General features: G+C 39.1%; 1 protein-coding gene and 2 pseudogenes across 1 annotated transcript; all 3 read left to right on the top strand.

Moving 5' to 3' along the window:
• Positions 1 to 1,555: 1,555 nt before the first annotated feature.
• On the top strand, positions 1,556 to 7,433 carry LOC148546629 (uncharacterized; annotated as a pseudogene).
• Positions 7,434 to 7,765: 332 nt separating this feature from the next.
• Positions 7,766 to 9,050, top strand: LOC148546628 (uncharacterized; annotated as a pseudogene).
• Positions 9,051 to 10,549: 1,499 nt separating this feature from the next.
• On the top strand, positions 10,550 to 11,680 carry LOC148546627 (uncharacterized). The gene is made up of 4 exons (XM_088499272.1): positions 10,550 to 10,849; positions 10,939 to 10,980; positions 11,068 to 11,164; positions 11,265 to 11,680. The coding sequence occupies exons 1-4, from the start codon at positions 10,550 to 10,552 to the stop codon at positions 11,678 to 11,680; spliced, it is 855 nt and encodes a 284-aa protein (XP_088355398.1).
• The last annotated feature ends 11,299 nt before the right edge of the window (positions 11,681 to 22,979 follow it).

The following is a 22,979-nucleotide window of genomic DNA, read 5'->3' as shown; positions in this document are numbered from 1 at the left end:
ATAGTCAAGGCTACGTGCGTCGTTGTTTAAATGTTTGTGACAATATAATGCATGGGGTTGGACTTAGGGGTGATTGCATATTTTCTTTCGGGTAAAAGAATGAGAAAAAGCTATGTGGAGTTTACTGATTTTAAAATTTCGGGCACTTGATCTAGGGTATAATCTCCGATTTATGTATTTGTGGATAATGCAGATGGATGATATATATGTGGTACCTATTTTCATCACGGAGACCATTTTGGTAGAACACCTAGTGGAACTCTTGAGTATATTAGTGAAAAAGTTGAAAATTTTTTCTAAGATGGACTTAGACTTTGTGAATTTTGGGAATTTAGTAACATTGTTCAAGAGTCTGGGATATCCATCATATATGGCAGTTTATTGGTATGACCCAACAAGCAGTGACATTGAGTCTGGACTGCAAATTCTGAAAGGGGATGCAGGAATCAATGAACTTTGAGAGAACAAGCTCAGGAATTCAACCACTGATGAGTTTTACATATACTTCGACCATCCCGTTGATGAGCCACAGATAGTGGAAGAAGATGCTGCTGCAGAAAAGGGGACGGAAGAATTTGATGATCCCATTGATGTTGATAGCATCATGAGGGAGCTTCAATCATCACCATCCACAGAAGATGATGGGCATGAAACTGGGGAGGACGAACTGTATAAACTTCCTCCGACTGTTTCTGAAACTGTTTCAGATGAGGATTATTCTAGCCATGATGAGGAAGATGATGGGATGAGGAGAAAAAGAATTCTGAAAGGAAAGGACAAGGTTCTGCCACAAAAAAAAAAGGTCAGTGTGAAAGAAGGGACGGGGGCAGAGTCAAGTGGAGGTAAAAAAAAGGGCTGGACCAAGGAGTGCAAGTGGAAGTGCTGCCAAATGAAATGGGCCTACTGTGAAGCCCAAAAGAACTAGACCCGCTACCAAGCCCAAAGGAACTGGGCCTAATGTAAAACCCCAAAGAACTAGGCCTGCTGTACATGCTAAGGAAGCTGTGCCTACTGTGCAGCCCAATGATAGGCCTCCAATCGGCCTCTATGTAAATGAGGAGGATTCAGATGATGATGACCCCATTTATGAGTATGAATCAGAGGATCTTCACATACTAGTGTCGTTAGAGGATGAGGGAGACAAGCATGAATTTCCAGTGTTTAATGATGAGTATGGGTTTGGAGAGGGTAGATTTGAGATTGAAACCAAGTTTGCAACCATTGATGGATTCAAAGAATTGATAAGAGATATGTTCATATCTAAAAGTAGGGAACTTCTCTGGATAAAAAATGATAAGGAAAGGGTGAGAGTTGGCTGCAGGGGTGAAGACTGTCTATGGCTGGCATATCTATCCTACCACAAGACACTTTTATGCTTCCAGGCAAAGACTTACAAGTCAGAGCATACATGTGCAAGAGACTTGGGTAGTAATGATGCTGATCAACAGTGGATCAGTAAGAAAGTGGAAAAAGAATGGCAAGTCAACCTCATATGACAACTAATGAGGCAATTGACTTTCTTAGAGAAGAGTTTAACCTGGTGGTGCATCCGAAGATGGTTTACAGAGCAGTGAAAGAGGCTAAAGAGAGGATAATGGAAAATGAAAAAGAACAGTATGGGAAGCTCAGGGACTACAGCATGGAGATAATTAAGAGTAACCCCGGGTCGACAGCAAGAGTTGATGTGAAGCCTATTCCACAGTCCCTCCCTGTGTTTTTAGGGTTGGAACTTTATGTCCGACCAGCAAAAGGTCAGACTTTTACACTGTTTCTTTGGGTAGATTAGGCTAGTAATCATTGGTTAGCATATTGCATGACTCTGGACTGGTTTGACAATATTATGTGTTTGCATCATTATATTCTATGTAGGGCCTGCTACTAGCCTTAAAGGAGGTAATGCCGAGAGCACATCATCAAAACTATGTAATGCACATGTGGAAGAAATTCATTAACCGGTTCAAAGACATGCACATTAGAGACATAGATAACAGCTTCCTCTCCAAATTCTCCATTTTTTTCCAATTCTTGCCTTCGAAACAGCTGTTCTTCAACTTCTATTCCCTTAGCATCATCCACAGGACCAAATGCTTCAGACTCTATGGCCCTGATTTTTTTCAGGTGTTCATCAAGTAAGACAACGAACCGACAGTGACGTTCTTTAGCCTGGAGCAAATTTTTAAAAAATCACCCAATTAGACACATTACAGTCTCATCCAACTGTTGCCAAAATAGTAAATTACCTTGAAGAATGGACACCTGAGAAACATTCTGTTAGGGTTAGTTGTTGTTCTTGACTTATACAGAATGGCATATACGCTGCAGGAGCACTTTGGCGCAACCCCATCTCGCTCAAATCCCCCTGGCACAACGCATGAAGATCTCCCTCCAGGTCTTGTGCATGAAGATCTCCCTCTAGGTCTTGTGCATGAAAAAGTCCCTTCACTCGTCATGGACGATCGCACCATCAATGGCCATGGCTTCGTCGATGCATTTCGATCAAATAGGGCTCATTCCAGGTAATGGCGTCATTTTGAAGACTAAAGACCAATTTGTCCATTAACAATTTGTTCCCCATCCACATCATCAACCAAAATGGACAGCTCACTCTCCACCCCTCCAAGTCAGCATTCTCCGTTGCCATTTTGAGCCCCAACTCGATGGAGGGCTATAATTGTCACGCGTTTTATAAGGTGAGGGATTTAAATGTATTTTTCAATCCTGAGGGACGAAAATGTCCGCGTTTAAAAAGGTCAGAGACCTATTTGTCTTTTACTCATTAATTAATTACTAAGATTTTCCCAGCTCGTTTGGAGTCGGAGAGGGTCCGGAAAAGGAAAATCCATTTTGTTGGCGAATTCGATTGGGATCGTTGCTGAAATTTGGACCAACAAGGCATCAAAGGATCTTGAATCTAGTCCTTCAAAATACAAACTATAATTTGGCTTATGTACAAAGAACGTAAGACCAAAAAAAAAGAACTTAATTTTGATGCACTGTAGACTGTAGTGTAAAGTAGTTTTACTTTTACACGTCTATCTAATTACATAACGCCACATCGTAAAAATAACTATCTTTTATAGTGACCGCGTGAATCATCATCCAAAAGAACGGATGTGATTGCACGAATGCGTAAAATATTTTACACTGTCAGTGCATCAAATTAAACTCACATTTCAAACCAATTTGGGTTTGTTTATGGTTAGTTAATTAGTCAACTTAAATAAGTATCGTGGGTTCGAATCTTGTCTTTTGTATACAGCAACCTATTAGCCAATGGCAAACTATGAAAAAATAAAAGCATTTTAACCCCTTAACTAGAATTTAGATCTACCGTGGAATAACTTACACTGTGTTTATTTAGATGGAAAATAGGAGGGATTCAACACGGACGGAAAGATATAGGAGGGAAATGTGAAGTTTCACCTGTTTGGTTTCGAAAGAAAATGTCAAGGGAAATATACAACAGTGACAAAAAGTGAAAGGGACCCACCAAAAAATTTTCTCCCCAACTTAGGCGAGAAAACAGAAGGAAAAATTATTCCACTCCATAATTCCAAATCCTACCCTTCTCCTTTCTTCCAAGACTCTTCTTCAACCTGGGATTCAGCCATTCATGCTACCCACTTCCAACACTATCAACCACTGTAGCTGTTACCAACGGTCCATTCCTCCACCACTGCTCAACTAGTCTGGTTACATTGTCTTGCATCTACTAGTGAAATTAGGTAAGTTTTCTATGTTGCTCTTATTTCACATTTCACTCTATAGATTTATGGATCTGTGTGTTTGTGATTCAATTTTGAAGTATATGGACAGATATTACATTTTGGTTTGATTTATTAGTTTGTTAATTTTTATGTCTGTAAACTATTTGATAAAATACTCCAATGAAAAAAATGCAAACCTACTGATTCATAAGTTAATCAGAGTTGGAAGAATTGACAAGTGTATAGACTATGGACGATAAGTTTTTTATGTTACTCTTATTTCACATTTCACGCTATATATTGATGGATCTGTGTTTGTGATTCAATTTTGAAGTATATGGACAGAGATTACATTTTGGTTTGATTTATTAGTTTGTTAACTTTCATATATGTAAACTGTTTGATCAAATGCTCCAATTAAAAAAATGCAAATTTACTTATTCGTAAGTTAATCAGAATTGGGAGAATTGACATGTGTATAGACTATAGATAATTTTTTATGTTGCTCTTATTTCATATTTCACTCTATATATTGATGGATCTGTGTGTTTGTGATTCAATTTTGAAGTATATGGACAGAGATTACATTTTAGTTTGATTTATTAGTTTGTTAACTTTTATGTCTGTAAACTGTTTGATAAAATGCTCTAATTGAAAATATAACCCGTAAAGTAAACTTGGTTAAGGTAAACTAATTGACTTCGCAGGACACACACAAAGTAAACTTGGTCCACGGTGTTTGTTCGCAAACTTGCTCCATAATCTACACTTTTATAACTATTCAGCTATTTTATTTATTTGTACACAAAATTCATAAGTAATTCTCACATAGATTATGGGATAGGTGATGAAGATGATTAAAATATTTTTTTATATAAAAAGGACAGCTAAAAATCGTTAAGTAATTTTAAATATTTGATTAAATTAATTTATGATATAACATAAAGAAATTAATTACTATCTTTATGTGAATAGTCATTATATATAAAGAAAATTCTCTTTTATAGTGTTCAATAATTTTTTTCTAAAATACTCTTTTCTATATATCCATAATTTTTTTTATGTAAACTTAAACCCAAAACCACATTAACACCTATTAGTTGCTTTATTTTTTTATTTTTTTGTTTTTTTCCTTTCATATGCAGTATATGTTTAAATTTGTTCGAAAGTTATAAAAAATAGTTATTTGTCAATTGGTTAAGATTCTTTTACAATTAATTATATTCTTTGATTAGGAGGTCATATATATAAGAGTAAAGTATTATTTTTGTCCCCAACGTTTGGGGTAAGTCTTATATTTGTCCCTAACGTTTCATTCGTCCTATTTACGTCCCCAACGTTTGAAAACTAATTCAATGTTACCCTCCCATTAAATTGACTGACGGAACACTAATGGAGATGCTTACGTGGACCAGACACGTTGGTAACCCCACTCGTGTGTATTGACGCGAGTTTTTCTTCGCGCGTAATGTTTCCTTTAAGCATACAAAATGCTTGCAAACAGAGGAGAGCAACAAAAAACGTAACACTTCGCATTCCACCCACACTCCGTAAACCCTATCGACTTGTGATCGCATGTTCTTTGCCCTTGAATACTAAGGAAGAAGACCGATTGAAGCGTGCTGGTGTGGTCTATATTCCCTACAGAGAATAGCATTGCCCCGTGTTGGTGGTACCAGGAACTCGGAAACGAGACAGAGTGAAAAGGTATGTTGAATCTATGTTTGATTTTCGTTTGATGTGAATAGGTCATGCAAGTAAAGATGAGTATACATAAGGTTCTGTCATTGTTATGTTGTTGCTGTTAGGGTTTGAGGCTGTTGATGTAAGGCAATATTTTGATTTAGACTTTCTGGCCTTCACACTGATCACCGTGGTTTTATAATGTTTGAAACTTGTAATAGGAAACGTAGCGGAAGAGATGAGTGACTTTAGTGTAAAAATTTATCACCAGGGGAGGTTTCGGCTTGAAGGAGGTGCTGTTAGGTATTTGGGTGGGGAGACATCCATTGTAGACTTCTGTAATGACGATAAATGGAGTTTGATTGAGGTGTATGAGATAGTTAGTATACAGGGATATTTGAAGAAGGATATCGCTGCGATGTGGTATAAAGCTGTGAATGCTAGGTTAGAGGACGAATTGACCATGCTAAAAAATGATAAAGATGCCATGGATATGGCAAGAATTGGGGTGAGAGATGATATGGTTGAGGTTTATGTTGTTCACAAGACAAGTGAAGTGGGAGAAGATGTGCAACCTGGGCAAATTACTGCTCCTGCTGAAGGAAGTGTTCAGGCTGGGCCTGGCCCAATTGTTGTGTATGAAGGCCCTGGTGTTGGGCTTGGGTCAATACTAGCTACTGATGGGCCCACTGAAAAGGATGAGGTTGGGCCCAATGATGCTGTTGAAGAAGAGGATGAGGGGAGTGAGACCACTGATGATGATGACTATGAACCTAGGGGGAGTGAAAGTTCATGGAGCTCTGAATCAATTGCTAGGAATGCATCAGATGAAAGCCTTGGCTTTGGTGACAGTGATGATGATAGGGAGGGAGCTGAAGGATTAGTTGATGTGAACATCACGGAAGAGGGGCAAAAAAAGTCTATACCTAGTCAGTCCCAGGGTCAATCTTCACAGCCAGCTACACCAACTGTTGGTAAGAAAAAAATTGTAGGAGGATTTGGGGATGAGGATGTAGGCTATAATAGTGAGGATTTTCTAGATATTCCGTTGAGTGATGATAAAGAGGACATGGGAAAGAGGTTTCCGATTCACAGGCCCTTGAAGAACATGAGTGAATACAAGTGGGAAGTGGGAACCTTGTATGTGTCAAGGGAGGAGTTCAAAGACTGTGTGACTGCATATGCTGTCAGTAGTGGAAGAGGTCTTAGGTTCTCTAAGGTGGATCTGAGGAGGGTTAAAGTGGAGTGTGTGGAGGGTTGTGAGTGGTATGCATACTGTGAAAAGATGAAACATGAGCGAAGTTGGCAGTTGAAGAGTTGCAATAACAAGCACAACTACTCCAGGGAGTTGAAGATTGGTATCATGCATGCCAAGTGGCTGAGTAAAGTTTTTCTGAATAAAATTGCTGAGAACCCAAAGATTAAGTTAACCACACTAATGAGGAAAGCCTACACAAAGTGGAATGTGGAGTTGACCAAGTCTAAGGCTTCTAGGGTCAGACAGTTTGCTCTGGATGAGTTGCAGGAGACATACATAGAGCAGTATAGAAGGTTGTATGACTACTGCCATGAGTTGCTGAAGACTAACCTAGGGTCTTCCGTGCATTTGAAAGTCCAAAGGCCTCGGAGTTTGCTTCTGAACGACCAGTGCCAGGGGTAGATTTAAGACCCAGATTTGAGAGGGTATATGTGATGTTAGATGCTTGTAGGAGGAGTTTCATGGCATGTAAGCCGATGATTGGGCTGGACGGCTGCTTCCTGAAGACACCCTATGGAGGCTGGCTCCTAACTACAATGGGTTGGGACCCAAACGATCAAATCCTACCGATAGCATACGCAGTTGTCGAAGCTGAAACCAAGGACTCATGGACATGGTTTCTCCAGCTTCTGTGTGATGATCTGTGAGTTGACAAGATTAGGACCTGCACCTTCATGTCTGACCAACAGAAGGTACTATTCTTTTCTCTACCCCTTACTATACAACTGTTGTAGCATACATTGAATAATGCACACTCATTTATTTTGTGGATGCAATAGGTTTAGTGCCAACTTTTGAGGAGCTTCTGCCTGGGGTTGACCATAGGTTTTGTGTTAGACACCTGTATGCAAATTTCAAGAAGAGATATCCAGGGATCCAGTTGAAGCTAATAATGTGGAATGCTACCAAGGCTACCTATTATCAAGAATGGGAAAGGAGGATGGGTGAGATACAGAAGGTGGATCAAGGGGCATACAACTATCTAATGGAGATACCGACAAAGTACTGGTGTCGTCACAGGTTTGTGTGTAGACCTAGGTGTGACACTTTAGTTAACAGTATGTGTGAAGTGTTTAACTCTGTTCTGGTTGAGGCTAGGGAGAAGCCAATAGTGACTATGCTAGAGGATATTCGTGTTTATATAATGAAACGTTGTGCTGACAATAGGGATAGGATAATGCCTTACAATAGAGATGTGTTACCACGGATTAGAATTAAAGTAGAAAAACAGGCAGAACTAAGTGGGAACTGGGTTAGTGTGTATGCTGGACGTGATACATATGAGGTGGTTAGCATCCAGGGGGGAAGGAAAAATTTGTGGTGGATCTTAGGAATCAAGAGTGCTCGTGTAGGAAGTTCCAACTGTCTGGGATTCCCTGTGCACATGCGATGACTTGTATAAGGAAAATGTGCTTCAACGTTGATACCTATGTATCTGGCTACTATAAGAAGGCTGCATACATCTCCTGCTACCAACATGTTGTGTTCCCTGTTAATGGACCAAACCTTTGGGACAGAACACAAATGGAGGATGTGTTGCCTCCCACTTATAGAAAACCCATTGGGAGGCCAAAGAAGAAGAGGACACGAGCTGCTGATGAGCAATCAAGTAGGACTGGCCTGTCTCGTGAAGGACAGCAACAAAAGTGTTCTTATTGTTTGTGCTCTGGTCATAACAAAAGGAGTTGTCCAAAGAAGCGCAAAGTCACTCCATCTCCTGCTGTAAGTATATGTCATATATTATTTGTTGTTGTGCTTACTGATGTCTTCATTTTCTTATCTCAATTAATTGTTGCTCTGTCTTGTGTATAGGTTGAGACTGCTGGTAATTCTGCTTCAAAGCGGAGGTCATAGAGAGGGGTCAGAAAAAGTGTGAGACTCTCCGCCAAGACACCTTCTAGTAAGGCTAGTGAAAGTGGAAATAGGAATCAGAAGGGAAGCAACAACAAATCACCCTCACACCCAAAGAGAAACTCAGGTGTCAGCTCCCAGCAATCACAAGCTACAGTGAAAAGGGCTAAAGTGGATCATTCACAAACTGCTTCTGCACCAGCCCCAACCACTGCAAGGGTTCTGTCCACTCCAGTGAAGAGGGTCAGCCAGTCCACCCTTAGGTTCATGGCCAGGACTCCACCAAGAGCATGGAAGAATTTGGAGTGATTTATGGTCACTTGTGAACTTATATCACTTGTGATACCTTTTGTATTTTGCATTTTGTTTTCTGTTAGAAACTATGGTTGTTGGTTTCACTTTTTGTATCTGGAGGTGCTGCTACTTCAAAAACAATGTTTATCATCTAGGTTGACTTATATTTCCAGTTTTTGGATATCTACATGACATCTATGTTGGTTAACTTGTATGACTATCGCCTATATAGGCCTAATGTTGAGGCAAATATTTGATGTTATTCCCATGTCAATGATTCATTTAATCAAGGTTGCAAATAGTTACTTCAATGATGTTCCATGACAATGTAAACTGAACAGATAAAATTGGGTAACAATGAATTTTCATTCAAAATCATTCAATCAACATCTTACATTTCATCCAACCCAATTCCTACACCCATACTCCAAAATACAGACAAGATATTGCCAAGAAGCCTACACTACCACCTATGTTTTGCAACCTTAATGCAGAAAAAACCTCCCATTTCTTGTCAGTGACAAATTTTCACAATAAAATCATAGCACATGTCCATCCAACCAGAGCTACTGCTACCGCCATTGTCAACATCCTCTCAAGTGTTGTAACTTTACCCTTCAAGCCTGTGATTTTCCTTTTCAATCGTGCAACTTCTTGCTCCTTCTCAGACTCTGCCCATACAAAGTACCCACACTCTTCTCCAATCTAGGCCAAAACAAAAAAAAAAAATTCAAATCAGATAACCAGGTAACAGCTAAACCCCAACAATTACGTTTTCTACTTACCCCATAGTTAACACAGCCCCAAAACCTCCTTCCGGGATTCTCTGCCGTTGATGAAGTCACAAGTACTAGCCTCTCCCCACAGTAACAAGTTGTTCTCCGTCGCCTCCCTTGGCTGCTGTTTCGATACGAAGCACTCCAACTAGGCGCCGCCTGGGAGGCCTGCGAAGCCATGGACTCACCAACGACCAGTGCAGAGTCGGCGATGGTGAGAAGAAGAAGGGGACAAGAGTTGCATTCTCAAATTAGGGTTCCCCCATTTAAATAAATATTTATTTTTTTTCTTTCTCAGTAACGGTCACTAGGAAAAACATTTGCCACAGTGGACAAAGTTAGCCACGTAAGCATCTCCGTTAGTGTTCCGTCAGTCAATTTAACGGGAGGGTAACATTGAATCAGTTTTCAAACGTTGGGGATGTAAATAGGACGAATGAAACGTTAGGGACAAATATAAGACTTACCCCAAACGTTGGGGACAAAAATAATACTTTACTCTATATATAAATAATAGTTATTTAATTGCATTGCTTATGCTTAACTTATGATGCTACATTTTTTTTCTTTTTGTTGGTGCCGTAAATCTACGATATGTACATTTAAAACTACAAAGTGCTTGTTAAATGGATAAGGCTGATCATGAAGAACGTTTTTTGGTCGCCAATATGAAAGACATCTTTAATTGTGATTTTCCACTAAACCCTTCCTTTAAGTTTGGGGTTGATAATCAGGAAAATATGTTAACCCTTGAAAACCAAGAACATATATTAACAGTTTTGAAGGAGGATTGAAAAAGACGACAGAAATTATGCACAATAACACTGATATGTTACATCGTGTACATGTTATATTTATTGAGATTGATGTCTACGTGAGTTGACAAATTCATCTCCCATAAAATGGTTGGGCGAGAACAAATTCGAGCTACTTTAATGCAACAATTAAGGAAAACTCATAGGTGTTGTGATATCATACGCATGGACCCTGATGCATTTTTTCAATTGTGTGAGAAATTAAGAGTAACATGTCAAGTGAGAGATACAAAACATGTTACAATAGAGGAGCAAGTTGCTAGGTTCTTGTATATAATAGCTCATAATGTGAAAATTAGAACCGTTTCTTTTTTCTACCACCGGTCTGGAGAAACTGTTAGCCGCTACTTCCATGCTATGTTATGGGCAATTATTTTACTAGAAGATGAATTTCTTCGACAACCATCTGCATCCATTATTTCTCCAGCGATCCTTCACAATCATAGATTTTATCCTTATTTTAAGGTATGGACATGTACAATTATAGGAATAAATAATTTTGATTGATATATACAATTTCATGTTATTTTATTAAATAATGGACTATTATTTAGGACCGTATTGGAGCTGTAGATGGAACACATTTTCGTGTCAAAGTACCAATAGCAGATCAACCCAAATTTTAAGGGAGAAAAGAGTGGCCGACACAAAATGTATTAGTTGCATGTGATTTTGATATGAAGTTCACTTATGTATTAACGGGTTGGGAAGGAACAACATCTGACTCAAAAGTTATTAAAAATGCATTATTGAGGGATGATAATCTTAAACTTCCACGAGGTTAGCATATACATAAAACATCATTGTCTCATTAGTAGGTAAAGATTAGTAGTTTGTGTATTTATACTAAATTAATCATTTTAAATGATGGATTCTGTAGGAAAATTTTACCTTGGAGATGCTGGATTCATGCTGAAGCATGGATTAATTACCCCATATCGAAGTGTAAAGTATCACTTAAAAGAGTATGCAAGACGTGACCCAGAAAATAAAAAGAAATTATTTAATCTTCGTCATGCTTCATTGAGAAATGTTATCGAAAGGTCATTTGGAGTTTTGAAGAAAAGATTTGCAATAATCACAAGTGGCACTGAACCACATTATGACTTTGAAACTATGACTGAAATTGTGCTAGCTTGTTGCATATTACATAACATTTTAATGGATGTAGATCCTGATCCACATCTCATAGCTCAAGTTGACCGAGAACTACAAGAAAATAATCCAGAAGAGGATGAAATAGTTCGACATGAACAAGATGAAGACTATAGGTGGAGAGCCATGTTAAGGGATTAAATAGCTGTTCAAATGTGGGCTGACTATCAACTAGGGCTCTGATCACTCATTTAAAAAATTTTGCAAATAAAGTTTTTAGTTGTATTATGTGTATGCTGAGTTGATATTTTAACTTTGATGTGTTATTATTAAATTCATGTTACCTCTTGATGTATTATTATATTCTGTTTATTGATTTTGGTGTGCAATTATTGAATCAACTTGTCACATGTTGTACTTATGGAGTGTATTGAATCTTTATTTGTTGAATAACTGATAAGATAGTTTACAAATAATTTGATTTAAGATTATGGTATGTTGTTTCTATCCACTTATTTTGTAGATTGACAGGTGTTAATAACAAAGAAAGCATCATGCCAAAGTGAGGCCACTAGCCGGGATACCCTAAGATGGACCGATGAAATGGATACAACCTTCATTGATGCTTTGATTGAAGAATGTCGCAAAAAAAATATAGTGTATGGCACATTTACTACAATGGCATATGACAATATACTTTCACTTTTGAGATTTATCTATGGTAACTGACGTGCAGGCAGAAGTCGGCTAATTAAGAAATCAATATAGAGAATGCGTTGAGAGTATAGTTCTTAATCAGCTAAGATCCGCCTTGTCAATTTAGAAAAGTTGTCACGAAATTTAAAAATAAAAATGCTGGGAGTATGAGTCACAGGTCGTCTCCCAACGAGTTGCAGGAAAGGGTGCTAACTTATTAATCAGGAATTTTCAAGAGAGTTTGAGTTTGAATAATGAGCAATTAAATAATTATAAATTAAAGCAATAAAACTAAGAATGATTATTAATATTCTAATAAAAATCCTTGACTTGGGGGAATGATTAATTGGAAGTTCTATCCTTGTTGGGATCTTTTAAGTGTAGTATCAAAAAGGTTATTGTTTTCACTTAGTTAACCCTTACTAAATAAAGGAAAGTCAAGTGATTGAGCTAATCCTTATTCGCAAATCCTAGTCCTCTCCCTTGGAAAGGTCTAGCGTTAGTAAATACAGAACTAGCCAACAACTTCCAATTTAATCAGCACTTAAGCCTTCCAACTCAAGTGTCTCCTTTTAATCAACCCCCATGTCAAGTTTGGGAAATCTACTCCATTGACATAAATATAATACTCAGAAAAATATAAGAAGACATAATAAATTAATTCAAATAAAATAGAGACTGAAAATTAATTAAAAATAAAAGTAATCCTCTTTATCAATAATCCATGAAAATAATCCAATTAGAACTCTAGATAAAGTAAATAAGGATATGGAAGAATAAGGGACAAAATAAATAAACTAGAATAATGTCTTCAACGGAGGTAATGACTCTTCAATATCCAAAAGCAAAAGCAATAACTAGGAATGTAAAGAGAAACTAGAGGAAGAGTAATTCTCTCTCTAGATTCAGATCTAAAACTAAAAGTAATCCTAATATGAATGAATGTGTCTCTCCGTCTATGCGTGTGTGTTGAGTCTCTGCTTGTTTTCTAGCTCTATTCTGTGTTTCTGGGCCGAAAACTGGGTCAAAACGCGGCCCGAAATCACCCCAGCATTTTCTGCTATTTCTGCAGATCGTGCAGGTCACGCGTACGCGTCGTCCACGCGTTCGCGTCATTCAGCGATTTTCCTTTTTAGGCGTACGCGTCGTCCATGCGTTCGCGTCATTCGTGCAGACTCCAATACACGCGTTCGCGTCAGGCACGCGCTCGCGTCGCTGCGATTTTCTCCATTCCACGCGCTCGCGTGAGCCATGCGCGCGCGTCGGTGTTCACTGGTCATCTCCTTAGTTTCTTGTGTTCCTTCCATTTTTGTAAGCTTTCTCTCTATTCTCTAAGCCATTCCTGCCCTATGAAGCCTGAAATACTTAACACATGGATCACGGCATCGAATGGTATAAAGGAGAATTAAAATATACTAATTAAAGATCTCTAGGAAGCAAGTTTTCAATCATAAAACAACATTAGGAAGGAGTTAAAAAATCATGCAATTAGTATGAATAAGTGGGTGAAAACTTGATGAAATCATTCAATTAAACACAAGATAAACCATAAAATAGTGGTTTATCAACCTCCCCACACTTAAACATTAGCATGTCCTCATGCTTAGCTTAAGGAGATAAAATAAATGAGTAGGGAAAAGTAAGACTCATGCAATGCAATGCAATCTATGTATATGAATGCAACTATATGATTCTGTCTACTTGGTTAGAATAAATAAGTTCTTCAAGACGAAAATAACTCAAACTTCACTAATTCAAACTATACAGTAAAGACAAGTAAACTTGTAAGAAGATAGCTCATGAAAGTAGGGAACATAGAATTTAAGCATTGAACCCTCATTGGTGGTGTATATGCACTCTAGTCTCTCTAGTGTATAGGGTAATCACTCTAATCTTCTCTAATCATGCTTTCTAAACCTTGTTCTTCACCTAACCAATCAACAAATATTTAATGTACCAATGCAAACATCATGAGGTCTTTTCAAGGTTGTAATGGGACCAAGGTAAAGGTGAGGGTATATATATGGCTAAGTGAACTATAAATTGAATCCTTGATTAACCTAAGCTCTTACCTAACATACACACTCTTATTTTCTTCTTAAAGCATCCTTAACTTACCCAAAGTTTTCCCACTTTTGTATTACATACTCATGCATCAACTTTTCTCTTAACTTGTATCACATATGCATTGATCTTTTCATTAACTTAACTTAGCATTGGGGTAATTTTGTCCCCTTATTTAATTACTTAATTACTTGAGTATTTATTTATTTATTTATTTATTTATTTTTTTGCAGCATAAAAATAAACATAACATTGCCAATGCACATGAATTTTTAATTTTTCTAGTTTCACATGAGTAGGTACCCAAATTTCTATTATTTTATCATGACATATTCCCTTATTAACCCATGTTCCCACAATCTTCCCATACTCAATTGACACACAATTTCTATCTTAAGCTAACCAAAGATTCAATTGGGATATTTAATTGTTTTTCCGTTTAAGGCTAGTAATGTGGTAAAATATAGAACAAATGGGATTTAAAAGGCTCAAAGTGGCTAACAAAGGTGAAAGGAAGGGTAGGCTATTTTGGGATAAGTGAGCTAAAATAATTAATGACCTCAATCATATGCATGCATATAACACATTAAACATTGGACATATAGGATGGAACAAAATAAAGATTACAATCATAGAGAAGTAAACACACAAGAATAAAATATTATGGTTAAATAATGTAACCATGTAATTAAGCTCAAATCTCTCAGGTTGTGTGTTCTTAGCTTTTTAGACTATGTTCCAAATACAACTTCTAACCATTTTAACAAAAAATTTTTGATTTAAATTAGTGAAATTTTTCAAAAATATGGTCTTAAAAAGAAACTTATTAATTTTTCAACCAAATAGAACATGCATGCAATTAACCTATTACTATGCAATTTATCCTATCCTAACAAAAGAAGAAAAAAATAAAATAAATATCCTATTTTATTGGTGCTAAGGAAGAGAAATTACCTCCGGAAGTCAGGTACTGACCGACCTCCCTACACTTAAAGCTTTGCACCGTCCTCGGTGCCATCAGTCAGAAACAAAGGGGGGCTGGTAGCAGCATCTCCACTATCGGGGCCGTCATGGCTCCCTGTGCTAGTAAATGAAGTGGAGTCCGGGGTGTCTGGGTCTTCTTGAGGTGGGTGGTTACCAACAAGTAGCTCCTTGAGGTATGTAAATCTGCGCTTGTTACGGTGCTCTCTTTGCTTTCCTTTTCAGTCAAGCCAGTCTAGCCTCTCAAGTATCTGATGGAGCAGTTGGTTTGTTGAAGGTGCTTGTGATGTGGAAGAAGAAGGGATATCTTCTGCTGGTTCTATGCTCCGGTTGATAGTGGCTGCTGGAGGTCTGATATACTTCCCGTTAGGGACGTATTGATCATCTCGTGGAATCAATGGCATTAGTGTCCCCAGCTCTGTAGGAGACTCTGGCTGCTGAGACTAGATCTGAAACCAAGGCGGGGAAAGGTAAGTTGTCCGCAATCTGTACGTGTCCCATAGCATGCCGAATGTGTCTTAGTAGGTTTAGAGGTCGGTCTGTAAGGATACACCAGAGTAAAACAGCCATGTCTGCAATGAAGGAGGACTCATGAGTGCTCGGAAAGACATAATGGGACCTGATCTGTGCCCATACTCGAGCCTCCAAGGTGAGTGCTGAAGCCAATATTCCCTTAGGTCGGGACCGATGGTATCCGTAGATCCATATGCTGCCAGGTTGTGCGATAACTCTGAGAACGGCGTCCCAGTCAAATTGGTATGTCTGGCGCTTGAGTGAGGCTTCTTGGAATGCGTCCAATCCTTCTGGAGCAGGGAAAAGATCTAAAGCTCATTGAATGGCCTCTTCTATTATAGGGACTTGCTTCTGACAGACATAGACAGACTGCATGGTTGGCATGTGAAAATTAGAGTAGAATTCAACTACCCATGAAAGGTTAACCTGCCGTGGCTGTCTCTGTAGGAATTCCCATTGTCTTCACTCAATGCGGGGCTCAACAAATTCAACAATGTTGGTCAGGAGGACGAGAAGGTACTCATTGTTATAATTCCTCTATGCCAGGATAGGGAACATCTGCTCACAGTAGCGGTTAGTGAACCGCGCAGTGTCCTTTGCTGGAAAAGCTTTCTCTTTTTCATCGACCTTGATGATCCTCTTGATTCGTTTTGTTGAGGGCTTTACCACTGTTGAAGATGGCTTTGTCGTTAGTGTCCTTTTTGTTCCTTTCCTTGCTAGTGGTTTGGGAGTAGCTTTCTCTTTACCTTTCTTGGTGGCCATCCTGAAAAGGGAAAAAGAAGGTAATATGTAAAGCTAAGGGTTCGAGCAAGGGAATGGATAGTATAGGTGATAATCAATGCACGGTGAAGAAGGATGTCGTTAACACATGGTCATGACTACATGTGAGAAGTTCATCAATGGAAATATAGCAAGTGCAGGTGATGACAATTAAATGCAAGATGTTTATTGGCATGCCGGCAAAGGCATGAGTAGCATAGATCAAGCATTAAATGTCCATGTTAGATTATCAACTCTTTCAAACTAACAACATGTTTGTATTGACAATTATATTTAATCAATAAAATAAAAAATGTGTTTTGTGAAAAATAAGCATTAGAATAGTAGTAACATAAAAATAATGCACAATGCCATACAGGCTTTTTCACAAACACTTAGCATGCATGGTGAATATGTTATTGAAAATATTAAGTTGAACATGCAAGCAACCCTTTAAGAAGTAATATTAATTGTCAAACAATACCACAATAATTCACAAGCAAAATGTAAAAGAAAATAATCACCCAATTAGATTTTTAACACCAATTTAAGAAAAAAAAAGAAAATATAGATAATGAAAGTAAAAAGAAAAAGAAAACATAAAGAAAAATAATAAAGGAAAAGTAAAAAGTAAAGAAAGAAAGAAAATAACCTTGATAATGGATGTGAAAAATAAGGAATGGGGAAAGTAAAAAGTGAGAAAGAATAAAGAAGGAAGAAGGGAGAAGAAAGAAATAAGAAGGAAAAGAAAAGATTTGGATTTGGGGAAGAGAAGATAAGATATTTGGCTGATCTGGATAAGTTGTGCGCCGCATGTGACGCGGACGCGTGGGTCACACGATCGCGTGGTGTGTGATATTTTTCAGGTGACGCGGACGCGTGGGTCACGCGATCGCGTGGCCTGATTTGTGCTATTGGCGCGAGTGCAACCTCGCGTACACACAACTCTCTGTTTTATATACGTTTTGCCAAAAATCTGGGTGATGCGTTCGCGTGAGTGACGCGATCGCGTGAATGGCCATATTTTGAAAAATGACGCGGACGTGTGGGGCATGCGTTCACGTGATAGGACTTGTGCTTCCAGCACGAGTTCAGCCCAGCTCCATCATAACTCTCTGCCATACACCTCTTTACGTCAATTTTGCAGGGCCACGCGGTCGCGTGGGTAACGCGGACGCGTGGGAAGGCTATTTTTCAACATGATGCAGACGCGGTCGCGTGGGCATATTTGTGCTTAAGGCACGCCTCCAACCACGCTCTCGCGTGACTTTCTGTTCAATTCTCTTTTCTTTCGAATGCAATTATGACGCGGACGCGTCAGCGACGCTTGCGCGTCGCGTGCGTTTTTTTTATATGCAGAATGCAAATGCAGATGCAGGCTATATGCAGAGATTATGAGAAAAGTCATTAACAAAAACAAAAATAGAATAAAGTAAAATAAAACTAAGACTGAAACGGAACGATCATACCATTGTGGGTTGTCTCCCACCTAGCACTTTGCTTTTACGTCCTTAAGTTGGACGTTCTTTAGGCTCATTCTGCTTCTGTTGGTGGGTCTTTCAAGAAGAAACCCTCTAGTTCTTTGTGATCCTTAATCTTTTCTCCATGGTAGAGCTTTAGGCGATGTCCATTGACCTTGATGAATTTAGAGCTAGAAGGGTGACGCAGGTGAAAAACTCCGTATGGCTCTGCTTTTTTTACTCTATAAGGACCTTCCCATCTTGATCTCAGTTTACCTGGCATAAGCCTCGGCCTGGAGTTATATAGAAGAACTAACTCTCCTGGTTTGAATTCTCTCCTTTTTATGTGCTTGTAATGGACAGCCTTCATCTTCTCCTTGTAACGCCTGGAGTTGTCATATGCTTCTAGGCGAAGATTCTCCAATTCTGCTAGTTACAGCTTCCTTTCAGCACCAGCTTCTTCAAAATTCATGTTTCACTCCCTTACAGCCCAGAAAGCTTTGTGTTCCACCTCCACTGGAAGGTGGCAAGCCTTTTCGTATACTAAGCGGAAGGGGCTCATCCCAATGGGTGTCTTGTACGCTGTTCTATATGCCCAGAGTGCATCTTGTAGCCTAGCACTCCAATCTTTCCTATGAGGTTTTACTATCTTCTCCAAAATGCATTTAATCTCTTTGTTAGACACTTCTGCTTGTCCATTGGTTTGGGGATGATAAGCTGTTGCTACTTTATGAACAATCCCGTGCTTTTTCAGTAATCCTGTCAATCTCCTGTTACAAAAGTGAGTGCCTTGATCACTCACGATTGCTCGTGGTGACCCAAAGCGACAAATAATATGGTTTCTAACAAAGGAAACAACAATGTTAGCATCATCAGTACGGGTAGGAATTACTTCCACCTATTTAGAAACATAATCTACAGCTAACAATATATAAAGGTAACCATTAGAGTTTGGAAAGGGTCCCACGAAGTCAATGCCCCAAACATAAAAAATTTCACAGAAAAGCATAATCTTTTGAGGCATCTCATCCCTCTTGGATATATTACCAAACCTTTGGCATGGGGAACAAGATTTACAAAATTCAACAGCATCTTTAAAAAGAGTAGGCCACCAGAATCCACAGTCTAAGATTTTTCTAGCTGTTCTTTGAGGGCCAAAATGTCCTCTACTCTCAGAAGAGTGGCATGCCTCTAAAATGGACTGGAATTCTGATTGTGGTATACATCTTCTAATTACCTGGTCAGCACCACACCTCCACAAATATGGATCATCCCATATAAAGTATTTAGACTCGCTTTTCAGCTTGTCCCTTTGATGCTTAGTAAAATTGGGAGGGAAAGTATGGCTAACTAGATAATTAGCTACAGGTGCATACCAAGGAACTACTTCAGATACTGCTTGTAAACTATCAAATGGGAAAGTATCATTGATAGGGGTGGAGTCATGCTTAATGTGCTCAAGGCGACTCAAGTGGTCTGCCACTAAATTCTAGTTACCACTCCTATCCTTAATTTCTAAATCAAATTCTTGCAGCAACAGTATCCAACGTATCAATCTTGGTTTAGACTCCTTTTTAGCTAATAAATATTTTACAGTTGCATGGTATGAGTACACTACCACCTTAGTACCAAGTAAATAGGCTCAGAATTTATCCAGAGCAAAAATAATAGCAAGAAGCTCTTTTTCAGTAGTAGTGTAATTAGACTGAGCAGCGTCTAAAGTCTTAGACGCATAAGCAATTACAAAAGGGTCTTTACCTTCGCGCTGAGCCAGCGCCGCTCCTACTGCATGGTTGGAGGCATCACACATAATTTCAAATGGCTGGCTCCAGTCTGGTCCTCTCACAATTGGAGCTTGAGTTAGGGCGATCTTCAGCTTATCAAACGCTTGCATGCAATCCTCACTGAACTCGAACTCAATATCTTTCTGTAGCAATCTGAATAAAGGCAATGCTACCTTACTGAAGCCCTTAATGAATCTCCTGTAAAAACCTGCGTGGCCAAGGAACGAACGGACTTCCCTCACAGAGGAGGGGTAAGGTAAACTAGAAATGACATCTACCTTTGCTGGATCTACAGAAATACTGGTATTAGACACAACATGTCCTAGTACAATTCCTTGTTTTACCATAAAGTGACATTTTTCAAAATTCAATACAAGGTTTGTACTAACACACCTGTCTAATACTCTAGACAAACTATCCAAGCAAAGGCTAAACGAATCACCATATACGCTAAAATCATCCATAAAAACTTCCATACAATTCTCAATAAGATCTAAAAAGATGCTCATCATACATCTTTGGAAAGTAGCCGGTGCATTACACAAGCCAAAAGGCATCCTTTTGTAAGCATACATTCCAAAGGGACATGTAAAAGTAGTCTTCTCTTGATCCTCAGGAGCTATATGAATTTGAAAGTAGCCTGTATAACCATCTAAAAAGTAATAATGGGATTTACCTGACAGGCGATCAAGCATCTGATCAATGAATGGCAAGGGGTAGTGATCCTTGCGAGTAGCTTGGTTGAGACGCTTATAGTCAATGCAAAATCTCCATGAATTCTACACTCTAGTTGTCAGGAGCTCTCCATGCTCATTCTTTACTGTTGTGGCTCCATACTTCTTGGGCACCACTTGTATTGGACTGACCCATTCATTGTCTGAGATGGGGTAAATGATATCTGCTTCAAGTAGTCTGGTTACTTCTTTCTTGACAACTTCTAAGATGGTTGGATTCAATCTTCTTTGAGGCTGACGGACAGGCTTTGCTCCCTCTTCTAAGAATATTCTGTGCTCACAAATTTGAGGGTTGATGCCTACTATATCTGCCAAGCTCCATCCAATTGCTTTCTCATGTTTTCTCAGCACACTGAGCAGTTGCTCTTCTTGTTGAGAAGTGAGTTCCCTTGCAATGATAACTGGAAACTTCTGATTATCCTCAAGGTAAGCATACTTGAGGTGTGGAGGAAGGGGCTTTAATTCCAATTTCTGCTCATGGCTAGGCTCTGGATCATTCGGGGCTAGTGATAATGGCAAAGTGTCCGCATTGTGTTCGGAGGGTGTCCCCACACTTTGACCTTGCTCCATGTGCTCCTCTTCTATTTCTTCTTGGTGAACTTCAGCTACAGTTTCATCAATGATGTCGCACTGGAAGATAGAATGATCTTCTGGAGGGTGCTTCATAGCTTCATTTAAACTGAAACTCACTGCTCTGCCATCTATCTCAAAGGAGTAAGTTCCTGAGAATGCATCCAGCTTGAACTTTGACGTCTTCAGGAATGGTCTTTCAAGCAGGATTGATGATGGTCTTCCTGAGTCATTAGGGGACATTTCCGGGATATAGAAGTCAATAGGAAATGTGAGCCCCTAAATGCTCACCAATACATCTTCAGCAATTTTAACTACTGTAATAATGCTTTTATCTGCTAACACAAAATGAGCTGCTGACCTTTTTAAGGGAAGGAGCCTCAAGGTATCATATATAGACAATGGCATTATACTAACACACGCTCCTAAGTCACATATGCAATCAGAAAATATTACACCTCCAATGGTACAGTTAACCATGCATGGACCTGGATCACTACATTTTTCAGGTATACCTCCCATTAAAGCAGATATAGAACTACCTAAAGGAATAGATTCTAACTCATTAATTTTATCTTTATGAATGCATAAATCCTTTAGAAACTTTGCGTATTTAGGTACCTGCTGAATGACATCAAAAAGGGGAACAGTTACCTCAACCTTTTTGAATATTTCTATCATTTTGGGATCAAGTTTCATCTGCTTTCTGGATTTCTTTGCAAGGTGTGGAAAAGGGATAGGGATGGCGTCCTGTACAGCTCCAGCTTCCTTTGGTTCTCCGTTCTTTGGTTGAACTGCTTCTTCTTCAACTATGTCTTGTACGTCCTCTTTCTCTTCAGCATCTTCCACTTCTACTACATTCTCAGTTGGGGCGTGTTCTGGTGGGCTTGGCTCCTCATGGTTCTTCTCTTGCAATGTGGTTCTGGACCTCAATGTGATGGCATTGATGCCACCCTTGGGATTAGGTAGGGGTTGAGAAGAAATTCCACTAGAGCTTAAAGGTTGGTTAATGGAATTAGGTAATGAATCTATCCTAGAGGCGAGAGCTTGTAAAGTGGCATTCAGACCATTCAAAGTAGAGTTCAGCTGCACCTGCATGTCTTGTTGTCCTTGTGCAAGAGAACGAAGCATCTTGTCATTTGATGAGGAATTAGGATAGGTGATCTGAGAAACTTGTTGTTGGTTATGCTGGAATCCTTGAGATTGTCTTAGGTGAGGTGCTCTGTAAGGCTAGTTTTGATTCTGCTGTCTGTTATTGTTATTCTATCTCTAGTTTCCATTGTTATCTCTGCCTCCTCTGTTATAGTTGTCCCTCCAGCCATGGTTGGAATTATCTCTCCAACCTGGTTGGAGTTGTCCTTCCATCCTTGGTTATAGTTTCCACCTTGGTTGTAATTGCTGTCTTGTTGATTGTATCCTTGATTCGAGCGGTCATAGAAGTTATGAGTAGCTGCCACAGTGTTGTCTTCTTGTTGGAGCTGCGGACATTCATCAGTATAATGACTATAATCAGCACATATTCTGCATACTCTTTGTCGGACTAACTGTTGGCTCTGTTGTGGTGGGTGAGGCTGAGCTTGTTGTTGTTGGTTCAACTGCATTTGCTTTAGTAGGTTGGTCATTTCACATATACTCTATGTAAGAGCAGTAGTTTCAATGCTAGAGGAAACCTCTGCAACAACTTTTGAGTGGCCATGCCTGTGCCTGTGATTCCTAGTGGACTCAGCTAACTCGCTGATCAGTTGCCATGCTTCACCTGCGGTCTTGTACTTTTTCATAGAACCATTACTAGCACCATCCAGTGTAGTTTTATCCTGAGGCTTCATGCCTTGTGTGAAGTAGCTGATCAACACCAGTCTGTCGATCATGTGATGGGGGCATGCGTCTAGAAGGTTCTTAAAGCACTCTCAGTACTTATAAAGAGTCTCTGATTCTCCTT

This window comes from Arachis ipaensis, chromosome B9, assembly GCF_059453495.1.
Source record: "Arachis ipaensis isolate K30076 ecotype BB chromosome B9, ASM5945349v1, whole genome shotgun sequence".
Classification (NCBI taxonomy): domain Eukaryota; kingdom Viridiplantae; phylum Streptophyta; class Magnoliopsida; order Fabales; family Fabaceae; genus Arachis; species Arachis ipaensis.
The sequence above is the reverse complement of the archived record's forward strand: the minus strand, read 5'-3'. Positions and strand labels throughout refer to the sequence as shown.